The sequence below is a fragment of the Nipponia nippon genome, unplaced genomic scaffold, assembly GCF_047370975.1.
Source record: "Nipponia nippon isolate SJK-2023a ecotype South Korea unplaced genomic scaffold, ASM4737097v1 scaffold_3, whole genome shotgun sequence".
Classification (NCBI taxonomy): Eukaryota; Metazoa; Chordata; class Aves; order Pelecaniformes; family Threskiornithidae; genus Nipponia; species Nipponia nippon.
Genome location: NW_028262347.1, coordinates 58,803,329 through 58,816,104, shown reverse-complemented (window position 1 = coordinate 58,816,104; position 12,776 = coordinate 58,803,329). Strand labels below are relative to the sequence as shown.

Here is a 12,776-nt window from a genome sequence, read left to right as displayed (position 1 = left end):
CTGGAAATACTCCAGAACCGAGAACGCAGGTTGGAAACCTCAACCTACGACGGGCCCTTCTCAGCAAAGGCCAGCAGACAGCAAAGCTTTCCTGCGGGAGAGGTGCCCTGGCACGGCTCAGCAGGACAGCCCAGCAGAGCCCCGACACGGAGCACCGCGGGTCAGGACGGTGGCGTGGTCCAGGCCTGGGTGAGGGCTGTTTCGTACAGCCCCTGCCATCGTTGGGCTTGGCTCCTACAACATCTCTAATTCCACCTGGAAAAAAAGAGGTGCGCTCAGGAAAGTGAAGCGGAGGGAAGGGGAAGCGTGCTGGGGAAAATACATACACACCTTTCAAACTAGCACTTTCCTCAATTTAGAAAAGATTGATGGCAAAATTAAATTTACTGGAGAGCAAAGGGAGTTAAGGCCCAAAATGCAGTCAAGCGGCTCTAATCCCTAAACATCGGGATTATCTCATGACAGCTACACTCCAGTGTCCACTCAATACCACTGTAAAATGCAGATCAACAGAATGCTTCAATGAACTGGAACTTGTTACCTCTAATTGCTTCTCTCACTTCGCTTCTGGATGTTCCTCTGATCCCTCAGCCACCACATTTCAAAAGCACACACACACAGAAGGTCAAGCAGTATCAGAAATGTGCAAATTAAATAGAGGTTTCCAGCCAACCAAAACACCTGCCCTCCTCTTACGCTTCGTATGAAAACTAAGGTTTGCCCCACACCACGAGAAAAGACAGCAGCGTAGTGATAGTTTTAAAACATCTTCAATCCATGCGACCCCTAACATTTTCCAAAGGGGCAGAGGCTCCTGTGCAGCAAACCAAAGGCTGCTAGCAATAGGCTTTATTTTTCCAAGCTAACAGGGGTACGTCCTTCAGCAGCAGTCTCCAGGGGGCTGAGGACCACACACAGAATCCCGTTCAGATCCACCTCGACTTCAGTTTGGCTTCCCTACCACTAGTGCAAATGAAGCAGTTGGTTTGTTTTGGTTTTTTTTTTTTATTTTTTTTATTTTACTGCTGCCTCCTTTACATCTCCTGCATTCTGGTATTCCTGCTGCCACCAGCCCCGCTGTAGCAGAGTCGCTGAAAGCCCTCGGTGCAGCCACAATAAAGCACAAAGCCAGCACAGCAACACAGCTGCTGCTGCTTCAGTGATCAGCACTTCTTTGAGACAGTTTTGAAAACAGAGGCATGGACCCCCGATGCAGAAGGGCAAGGTGGGAGCCCTGCTTGCTAGGTCATTGGGAGGAAAAGCCGACAGAGGGTATTTCACAGGACGTGCCTGGGAGAGAGGCACGCTGCTCCAAACTCAGCTAGGTGGGCAACCTTTTCAAAACGCAAGGGAGAACCCAGGCTTTCTGCAAAATGCCAGCACGCTCGTGTTTCTAAATGGGAATTCTGAAAAGGAAAAATAAAAAGCGTATGTCTACAGCTAGTACACATACACAGAAGGAAACCATCTCCAGCAGAGCCAGACCTCTGTTCGGCTTCCAGCCTCAGAACCTCAGCCATCACCTTTAAACACAAACCTCTGAAATCCAAAGAGAAATACCGACAGAGCCTGGAGGGGTACTAAAGCATCCAGAATACTTCACTTGGGCTTTCCATTTTCCTGAATATGGCAAGAAAAGAGCCAACATTAAAGTGCTCTCAACATCTCTAAAATCCCAACTTTCAGTCTGTTTGCCAAACGTTTTCTTTGAACTGGAGATTTTCTAAGTCTTCCCAGACTGTGTCAGGTCTAACTCATAACACTCAAATATTTTAAAAAACCAAAGGACAAAAGCAAACAGAGAAATAACAACAAACTTAAAGGTGATTCATTATGTCTCATCACATCAGCAATAGTCTGTCCAAACAGCATCCCAGAAAACCTCATCTGGGATCCAAGGCAGGGGTCAGCTTCTAAAAATTGGAACTTCACTTCTTCTCTAGAATATCTTGTATCCCCTGTATTGCTCTGCATCTCTTTATGAAGACAGCCATGCCATGAATAATAAGAGGGAGGAAAAAAGCTAACCTGATTACACAGCTTTTCCACGATTTACTGGAACTAGATGTTCTCTTCTGTAAGATTTAAAAATACAGATTTCCACAGGGTCTCCCACAGCACAAAAGCTGTTATTCACTGGCCCCTGCTCAGTCGCAGTCCCAGTCAGCCCTCTTACTTGTAAAACCCAAACCTGTCTTTGGGAATTATCAGCAGAATGATTTCTTGCCCTCCTCTGGAGCACCACGAACGGGCCATAGTTTGAACACGGACACTAGTTGTCATGAATCACCAGCAACATCCCCGCGCTCTCCTTTCTGCAGCACGCTGCTGTTCAAGGTTTCCAGTCTTCGTGCTGGAAGGAGTCAAGCTGGTAGAGGGTATTACAGACCATCTTCTGGCTCGCGGCAGGAAGAGAAACCGCAGACTTTCTTGCGGAGCGAAGACGTATCACCTATTACGTCATTATTTAGTCACAGGGGACTGATCTCAACACCACTAATCATCTTTATGAACTCTATGCAAACATGCCTGAATGACAACACAAAGTCACCACTCACCGCTGCCACCAGAAGCTTAGGTGGACCGGACAAAGCATAGACCACAGCTGCATTAACTGTCTTCCCTGAGTAGCGGGCCGTGCTCATGGCTGCAGAAGAGTAATTCCCCCAAAGACACAGGGATGCTGAGCACACAAGGCATTTGTCAAAGTGGAACAAGGATCAGCTCTGTTCACACCTTGCATCTAATTCCAACCACATATTACCCCTAGGTATAATTTTAATTCACTAACCAGCCTAGACCCCATAAAAAAAGCTAAACCAAAATTCATCTTGGGGACCAAATGAGGAGTTGATTAACTCATTTAGCCCCATGCAAAGCAACCAGAAGGTATTTTAATAACTTTCTTCAGCAGCGTAAGCTGGCTGGTACACCTCTAGCACCTCGACGGGAAAGACAACACAGCACCCTGGCATTACACCCTTGTCTGCAGCTCCGAAGAGAAAGAAGGGACACTTCCCAGCTAGTCACAACATTTCTCGTCTTTCGTCATGCGAGGAACGGAGGAGGAGAGAGATTATTGCAAGGGTACTTTCTCTTCCATCTGTGCAGCAGTCAACCTCTTCTGACAAGCAGCAAATACAGCTGCATCAACAACTGCATTTCAGTGCAGTTTCACAAGTGACTTAAGCCAATATAACTTTCCTTTTTTTTTTTTTTTTTTTTCCCCTCCCCTCTGTTAGGGACTATTTTTACCCGGCTCAGCAAGTGGATCCAAATGATTCAACTCATCCAAGCCAGCAAACAGACAGCAAGCTAGTTCCTAACTAGTATTTATACAGTTAAAAAGCAGCAGTACCTTCAGGGCTCTTCACTTCCAAAGCTTACAAACATATCCAAATACTTCCAGGAGACATTCCTGGCTGGTGGCGTTTGATTTTTGCCACTTATGGACCAGAGAGAGCTAAAAGCAGCAGTTTGTGCTGGACTTTTTCCTCCCATGCCATGATTAACTGAAATATATCCCAGAAGCAGATAGCAGCCATGATCCGATTTGTCCCAATCCCAACTCAAGCAGCTTTATACCAGTCTCCTAACAAGATCAGCACTGGCCAAACACCATTTATCCGGCTTGATCGGAGATGGATTAGATAATGAAACCCTAACTGCATAAGCTGTCTGAGCATGCTGGCCTGAGACAGCAGAAAACAAGAAGCCCAGTAAATTTAAGGGCTGCTTTAAGCTTTAAGGCACACTTTGCCCCAAGTTCTTAATAACTAGCTACTATCTTATCTTCCTACAGGCTAGTTTTTATATTTCATGTTAACAGACCCCCAAAAAAAGCTATTAGTTTTACAGTTGCATTAGTAATTTCTAATAGCTAAATGATTTATTTCAGCATTACAAGCCGTGTTCATATCCTGAACCATCAGTAGGTAGGGGTTATGCAAAGAAGAAACCGTGGCAAGTGTGGCACCCTGGGATTCCTCGCTATCAGCCCAGAGACATGAGGTCACCAAGTTTACACAGCAAAAGCCTGTGGCTCTGGAACAGGAAGCAGAAAATTGACAGGATTTACAGGAAAAACAAGGTACAACAGTTGCTGGTGTTATTTCCAGCTTCCAGAAAGCCTCTAGCACATATGAGAGGGGGGGAAAAAAAAGAAAAAAAAATTAAAAAAAAAAATCAAAGAATAGGCTCTTTATTCCTCTTGTAAGCATTACGTACACTTAAACATTAGAATTCAATAAAAAGAACCCGTTATTCTAAAATAAGGTACTTCAAAAGAATACACTATCTGAACAGAAATCCTCATGAAAGGCAGTCTTGTGTTTTGACTTTTAGGTAGAAATATATCGGATTTCCTAAACATTAAAGAGCACATTTTTGCTAGCTCTGATATTGTTTGTAAGTTTAGCTTCAAATTTGATATTTCTTGCTTACAACCATGAGAAGATTCTCCAAATAAACAAACCACACTCTTTAACAGTAAAAAAAGTCAAGGGAAACTTCTGGACATAATGGTATCTGTGTGCACATATATATACACATACATATATATGTTTATTTTCATCTTTTATACTGGAAAGATTGAAAAATCTTTATCATATATATACATATGGAAAGATTAAAATTATGCTAAGAATACCAAGTAACTGCAATACAGGGGTCCCAGTCTGAAGAACAGTTGTACTGACTATAAACACACTTTAAAATTGGACTCTGCTAGTTGCACTTCTCCACCTAATTTCTCCGCTGTTTGCCAGCGTTTGATATGGAAACAAAACCCAACTTTCCGCTAAGATCCACAATTAATCCCTACTACCGTTACCACCAGTACTACACGCTGCTGTGCGTGCGCGCTGTCGTAGCCCCATGGTTGAATGGTGCAATCTTAATATCTTGTACTATTCAATGAACATATAACAAAATGCTTTCCTCGGTGTAAATATAGAGATGTAAATATAGAGAGCCTTTTATGTATACAGAAATCGTACCTGTTTGCAATAAAAACAATAAAACTTTAAGACTCTTTTGTTAAACCAGTTCAAGTCCCTTGCAGTTGATTTACCACTGGTTGACATCAACACCAACGAGTTTAACCACTAACTGCAGGTAAACTGGTGCATCTCCCGTACCTACGCAGGACCTGTGCCTCAGTTCGACTCCGAGGAGCTGGAAGAACTTCATGTCACCACGTTCACACACTCATTCATGATTCCTAGCAAGACACAACGCACGAGCACTCCTTCAATGCTGAGCGTCTTTCTCCTTGCCATTATACACACTGTCTGAGTCATACTTGACACCTACGCGTGGGAGAAGATACTACTTCAAGGAATAAAAGAGCACGGCGCGGTTTTCGCTAGCCCTTGCGGGAGCACGAGCAGCAGCACTCGGGTGTGAAGCTCCAGCCTATGTTCAGCCCACACCATCACACTGGGAGAAAAGTGACGTTGTGAGGTGGAGAGACCACCACAAAAGGCCGAACATCAAACAGAACCACAAACAAAACCCTCCTGATGCAAGCTATTTAAAAAAAAAATAAATCTTGAGCACGCAAACTGGGGACAGCCTGGGAAATGAAAAGGGAAGATTGTTGGCCATCATTTGGCATCCAGACGAGAAGCGCGCTGGAGAGGACAGGATGCTCCCCTTGGAAACTATCAACAGCGCTCACCAACCCAAGCAAAGGTAAGAACAGAAACACGATCAGATGAATAAATCGCGCTGCTTCTGAAGAGCTCCGATATGCTCATCGCGAGAAACGGAAGCAAAAAAGGCCAGTGCAACTGCCATAATAAAACAGCCCTGTACAACACCCAGACAAAGGAAAGCAGAAACACCTTGGCAGCATCGCCCCACGGACACAAAAGCGAACGCACCTGGAAGAGCAGTGTTTTGAGGACGATCGAAAGGCGCTGGCAGAAGACGGCACGAAGGCAAGATCCTGCTGGCAGCCCCTCTGCCGAGCTGGAAGACGCCCGCCCCACGGCCCCTTTCCCCCTTCCCAGGCAGCACCGGGGGTGGCCCCGCTGGGTTACGAGGCCCCAGGCGGCGCGGGGGAGCCGCCGCCGGCCCCCAAAGCGCTGCCAGCGCCCCGCGCCCAGCCCCGCCACCCGCGGCCTCCCAGGCGGCCCCGGCGGGCGGCGGACGGCGCTGCCCGGGGCCCCGCACCCAGCGGCGGCTCCCCGAGGGCCGCCGCCGCCGCCCCACGTGCTGGGCTGCGCCCCGGCAGCCGCCCGCCGCGGGCCGGGGAGCCCCGGGCAGGAGACCCGCTCCCCCCCGCTGCTCCCGGCCGCGCCGGCGGGGGAAAGGGCCCCGCGCCCGCAAGCAGCGCGCTGAATCCCGCAAGCCGAAATAAAACGCGGCCCGGCCGCCCCCCTCCCGCCGAGCCCCGGTGCGGGAGAGCCGGCGAGGGCCCGCCCGGCCCGGCCCTGCCCGCTACCTGCATGCCGCCGCCGTCGGCCTCCGCCTCCGTCCGCAGCCGCTTGCTGTGGCCGCCCTCGGCGCCGTCCCCACCGGGCATGGGCTGCTCCAGCTCCGGCTCCCGCTTCACGCCGCGGGCGGCGGCCCCCCCGCCACCGCCGGCGGCCAGGAGCTGCGGCTGTGGCTGCTGCTGCTGCTGCGGGGGCTGGCCGCCCTCCGCCATCCGCGCCGCCGGAGCCCCGGCCGCCCCCCGCCGCGATCGCCCCGCTCTGTCACCGCGACGCCCGGCGCTGCCGGAGGAGGAGGAGGAGGAGGAGGAGGAGGAGGAGGAGGGCGAGCCCCGCGCCGCGACCAGAGCAGCGGCGCAGCGGGCTCCGACCCGCCGGGGCGCCTCGGCCGCGGGCTCGGCGGCGGCTGAGGAGGGGCCGAAGCCTCTCGGCAATCTCCGGAAGCGCCACCCGGGCCGCCGGAGCCTCGCGACCCCCGCTCGGCAACCTTCGGCGGCGGCGGGGGGGGGGGGGGAGGGGCGAGGGGTGGGGCGGGGCGGGGCGGTGCCGCCGCGGGCCAGAGGCCGCCCGCCGCCGCCGCTGCCGCCGCCACCGCTGAGCCGCACGGGGCGGCGGGAAATGGCCGCCCGCCGGCTCGGCCCTGCCGCCGCAGCCGGGGCCCGCCTCGGGTGGCGTCCGCCCGGCCCCGCGCCGGGGCCGCCTCGTCCCCCGCGGCCTGGGCTGAGCCGAGTGCGCGGCTCTGCGAGCGGCGGCGGGGGGAGGTGGCCGCAGGGGGAAGGCGGGAAGGCGGCCTAGTCCCTGCCTGCTCCTGGCGGCGGCTTTTTGCGACGGGGCTGGGCCAAAGGCTCCGTGGTTTGGGCCGGTGCATCTCTTTCGCGGACCGCGGTGGGCGCGGGACCTCCCGCCGCGGCGGGGCCGGGGCCGCCGGGCTGGGCGCAGGGCTGCGGAGCGCCCGCCGCTCGGGCAGAGCCCGGTCCCGCCCGCCCCCGCCCCGGGCACGGCCGCGGGCCTGTCCCCGCTCGCGCGGGCGGCCTGTCGCGGCGAGGTGCCGCGGCCCTGGCTGCAGGGAGCGGTACCGAGCTGAGGCGAGCCCGGGGTGAGGGCTCCTGGCTTTGATCCCCTGCTGCAGGAACATCCAGCTCCTGGGGGTGCGCTCCCCGACTCGGTACCTGATGCTCGGTACCCCCGCTCGGCGCATCCTCCCGTCACTCGCGGCACGGGTCTCTTCTGGCCATTTCGAGGCTTCCTCCATGCTGTCCCGGGCAGCTCACCCCAGGGCTCCTCTCACAGCCCCGGTCTGCATCTAGTTTCTTGCTAAAGGGGCCGATCTGCTTTCCCGCTCCTAGTAGCCTCCGTGGGTTTCTCCTGCATTTTTATACATAACTCCTCATTCGTTCTGCTGCAGATAACTTCCAGCCAGATGGAGACACCAGTCTTCAAAAACCTGAAGCCTGTTCATCAGCCTTTTTGTATGTCGCCACATTTTTGATCTTGAGAAACAAATGTGGGATCCTCAACAGAAATGTGAAGTTGATTTTCTTACGCAGCTGCTGCCTGGCAGCACCAAGGACAATGTCTCCTCTAGAATGAGGAACGCACAGGCAGGCTGTAGTGTCCTGAAAGTAGCCTGGAAGCCGTGGCAACTTGATAGAGAACTCATCTGCAGATCATGATACAGATCTGCGGTTGGCTTTATGATGGGATGGGAATGGTGCTCTTCCTCTGCCTGCCAATGCTTTGGAGGAAGAGGAGAAAACCGGGAAGGGAGGTGGTCACTGCGAGTCAATGCACATTGTGGGAAGCCCTTCTTGACTTCTGGAGTATCAGCATGTGTAACGAAGCCTGTGGACCAGTTAGGTTATCTTGGCGTGTCTTTACACATCTGCTGATCTTTATGAAATGACAGAGCCTTTGGTTTTGAGTGACAGTTACAATACATGACTCCAGTCTTCCCTTACACCACATTTTTCCTGATCCAAAAATAGTTTTCAAGGCCACATCAAAAGCTATTTTAAGTGGTATGTTTTTGTGCTGAGGTGCCAGCTTCTCTCCTCCAGTGACAGGGAAAAATCTCTTTTTTCAAAATGATTACAAATCCCCATGGAGTGGCAGGCACCCAGAGGACAATTACACGCAGCTTTTGTCTGCTCGCCCACCAGGGGTAAACACGCGTCTTTCTTACTCATCTTGACTGGGTTTGATAAAATGAGCCACGCTGTCAAACAACATTGAAGGAACGTGTTCAGTCCGCTCCTGGCTTGAAAAGAAGGTGAGATTCTCGTGACTGGGATGCTACTCATTCAGAGAAAAGCAGCATTTCTGTATTTGTCTTCCTCCTAATTTTAAGGAGGGGTTCTAGATGAAGGGTACAGGTTAAGATATTGCCCGTGAGGTGCTGCGGAAGGCTTCAACCTGAAGACAAGTTAGGAGTAAACAGTTTGGAGACAAATCTGTGTGTGCACTCGGGAGCGTTCCTCGCACTATGGTGTAGGCGTCTGTCTGATACTCCCTTGGAGGGAATATCGAAAGAAGGAGTTGCTCTACAGTGCCCAGCCTCCATTTTTCTCTTCGTCTTCCCCTAGCCCCATTTGCACCACCTCCTGCCGTGCAGGTGCCAAAGCTGCTGCCAGTTCCCCCGCGCCTCCTGCATTCACATGGTCTGCGCCGCAGAGCGGCGCCCAGGAAAGCTGGCAGTGCCGTAGGCAGGTCCCTTGGTGAGGTGTTTTCAGCTGGCCATGGTCTGCAGCCTGCCAGCGGAGCAGCCAGGACCACCACAGAGCACAGAGCACCTTCATCTATGCTGCGGGTGAAAAGAGCTGCGGCAGGGTACGGCGCCCTCCCTACCAAACTGACATGCCGTTGCTGCTGCCATGCTCTGTGCTATCGTTTGCTTTCTGTCATTACTGCCATGATATTTCATATTATTATTTCTCTAGCTCTTTCCGTTTCCTCTTAAAAAAGATTAATGAATTAATCTTCGCAGTATGCTTGTGGGACAGGTATTATCTCCATTTAACAGATGGGATATGAGGCATTCCTGAAGTCACAAAAAAGCTTTTGAGCTGGGACTACAACCTTAATCCGTTGATTTCCTTTCACACAACCCAGCTGCCTTTTAGGTATTTCTATGTGACATCTGAGACATACTAAACAGACAGCTGACTCCTCTGTTAACCCTTCCACTGCTGTACAGCACTCTCACCAAAGGCTCCTACGTGCCGTGGTTTTATGGACAAGTTTGCAGAGCGCTCACCAGTGCTTTGTCTTCGACAGTTCAGCAAGAGGCAACTACAAGCAATGTTGTCCTTCCAGAGAGCTCTCAGAAGCTGGTGTGAAGCATGTATCTTTCTGAACAGATTCATATCATTTTAGAGTGAAGTTGAGGGGGGTTCCCCCCTAGAAAGACACCCTCTGAAGGAATTCCTTGAAGGAACATGTGCTGGTGCTCCCACTGGGCTGGAGATCAGGTGGCACCAGGGCGCCGGGTGTGAAACATCTATGGAAGTACAAAGAGCTGGGTCCCAGCACACAGGCAATGACTCAGGCAGGTTCTACAGCACAGGCATGAAGTGAGGCACAAACTTGGCTGTTAGTCTTTGACCCAAAGGCATAGAAATCATTAGGAGACAGTTCAAAGCAAATCTCTCCTCGCCACAACTGAGAATGGTTTCTTGCTGCTTCCATCATCTACACGTGATGTCTCATCCTGCTGAGCAGCTCCCTCTTGCCCTCACAGCCTCCCACGCCTTTGCCCCTTTCCTTCCCGGTGGATTTGGTCTCTCTGCTAAGCGGGTCGGAGGAAGTTTAGTGACCTGCCCAACCCTGCTCGTTCCTGCTGTTTCTATCCTGCCAGCCAAGCTTCTGGAGCCAAACGCTCTTCCTCCTGACAGCAGTACTCCCGCAGGTAATAAAGTGCCGCCTAGGTAAAGTTTCAGCCTGCACTTTGGTCCTGGTTTCGCAGGAAGCGGTGATGGCGCTTTCCATAGCAACGAGTGTGGGTAAATGTTTCTCCTTGCTTATCTCAGGCCAGCTCTTTGCTACAAAACTTTATTGAAGCTGCCTTTCCTTGTCACCGATTAGCACACAGCCAAAAATACGTAACCTAAGTCAACAAAATCCAAAGACCTTGTCACCTGACTTAAACTGTCTGCCGGAAGGATGCCAGTCCCCAGGCAGTGGCAGGAGGCCAGTATTGATATGTCATTCTGACGCAAGGGTGCTGGCAGCTGTCAGTCAGTGGGTCAACACCCACAATGCACCCGATCTTTTCCCAGTGCCACCTCTTGCGATGAGGACACCTGGCTTCAGCAAACGCCACCAAGCATCTCGGCGCTCCGGCAAAGCAGCAATGTCAACAGCTGGGAATCAACCGGAGAGCTCAGAGCAAAACTTTCCTGACTCCTTTTCCTGCTGGCTTCTAAACGCAGCTGCAGCGCATTTATCGTTGCTAATTGCTGCTTGGTCTGTGGTTCTGTAGGGTATCGTCGTGCACAAAAGTTGCGCCGTTTCAGGTATACCGATGCTGCTAAAGCAGTACAACGCCTGCAGTGCAGATGCAGTTATCTGCATATATGCGGTTAGCATAAAAATGCCATCTGCCTGCACTGCTTATGCCCGGAAGGGTTGGAATAAAGTAGGTCCTTCAGCACTTCTAATATGAAGGGGCCACCCACCGTATCCCCAAAATGTGTAATAATAGGAAACTATGTGAAGACCCTGTCTGGGAAACGAAAGGTCTTTTGCTTTCCTGTTGAGACAGCGTGGCTGACCATCTAAAGATAAATAGCGTGAGCCACAGAGGTACCACAGGGAGCGCATGGGGACGTGGACAAGAAAAAAAAAAAAAAAATCATTGGCTCTCCTCCACCCTCTGGGTGCCAGGGATCAAGAAGCAGGGAAATACCTGGCATTTATTCCCCTCAGCTGCCTGTCAGGAGTGAACCAGAGGTTGTTGGAGGCTGGAGTCTACGTCAACGGGCCAGCAGTGACGGCTGTTGATGCAGTTCTCCAGTAGCCTCACTGACGCCGCAGCCCCTGCATAAATGCATCCCTGGCCGTGTCTCTGAAGTACCTCAGGGCTGTGCCAACCTCTCCTCTCCCAGACGCGAGTTTATAGCAGCCGAGTGGCCATGACATTATTATTCAGCCTACATGGGCACACGGACAAACAGACGGTACAAATCATTATTTGCAACTGCTCGTTTCCAAATAGGCTGGAGGCTGCGCAGCTTGAGAAGGGCAAATGCCCTGCCGGAGGCAGCATTCATTCCCGGTGTAACAGGCAGACGGAGCGAAGGACAAAGCAAAACACCCGCTGTGGTGGCTGGGCACATCACGAGAACAGAACGGGTATTATCACGTAACTCCTGTTCGTTTTCGGTGAAGCACCCTTTTTATTAGGGCCCCTTAGCTACAACTCAATTTACTACATGGCTGATCTCTGGAGTCAAGGCTGATTCTTTCTCCCTAATCGGTTTATTGAAAAGCATCTGAAAGTGCATTGTTATACACAAAATGCCAAACTAAGTTGGTCCTTAACAGGACTCAAGTTGCAAGAGGAGCCATCTCCCAGGGCAGAGAATAGCTCGCAGATGTCTTCTACAGCGATCCCTGTATTACCTTTCACTTCTGCGACTGGTGCAGGGATAAAGAAAGGGTGTGCGGCTGAAGCAGGCCCACACCCTGATGTTTTCCAGCTGTTTGAGCCTTCCCTTGAGACGGCCGCCATCTGTGCAAATTACAACAGCATGAATTACGCCTCGGGATCCAAGCCACAGGAGTGTTTCCAGGATTGCTCCAGCTTTTCGCTATTCCAAACATTTTGCAGGCCCCTCCTCTTCTGCTGCTAAAGTTTTAGCTCTTCGTGTGCTCCGTCCTCGCAGAGTTTTCCAGTTCCATTCCTCATATTTTCCTTGGTCTCAACTTTCAACTGAAATTTCCACGTGTCCAGCCGTACTTATTCAACTTTCCAGATCACAACACATACATTATAGATGACTCCACCTGCTGGCTATTCAGTAGTCCAGCGTTTGTATCAGAGGGACTATGAGACACATCTTACTTACTCACACAAATATGATCACAAAGTCGTGCCCTTAGATTGTATGTTTGCTGCAAAAGATTACTAGTTTTCCTTTGCACAGAAAAGCGCTATGTGAATTTATGATAACATTGTACCAATAAGCACTTGCAATCTGATTTTACCCTTTCACGATGCTCTTTGTTGCTGATACAGCACACATTTCAAATAAGATTTGAAAACATACTTCTTTTTTTTTTTTTTATGTGATTTCTCCACTCTAGAAATAGTTACTGCCTCTTTGGCTTCAGATCCATATT

At 51.2% G+C, this 12,776-nt stretch overlaps 1 protein-coding gene across 10 annotated transcripts in view; it reads right to left on the bottom strand.

Annotated features, from left to right (window-relative positions):
- Nucleotides 1–6,924, bottom strand: part of RBFOX2 (RNA binding fox-1 homolog 2) — a 170,915-nt gene extending 163,991 nt beyond the window's left edge. For all 10 annotated transcript variants that reach the window (XR_015706266.1, XM_087764329.1, XM_087764318.1 and 7 more), the window contains exon 1: nt 6,449–6,924. Coding sequence is in view for 9 of the 10 variants with exons in the window: in XM_087764329.1 (XP_087620455.1) it covers nt 6,449–6,652 (204 nt within the window). In the remaining variant the exon portion in view is untranslated. The remainder of the gene's footprint in view (nt 1–6,448) is intronic.
- Nucleotides 6,925–12,776: the final 5,852 nt, after the last annotated feature.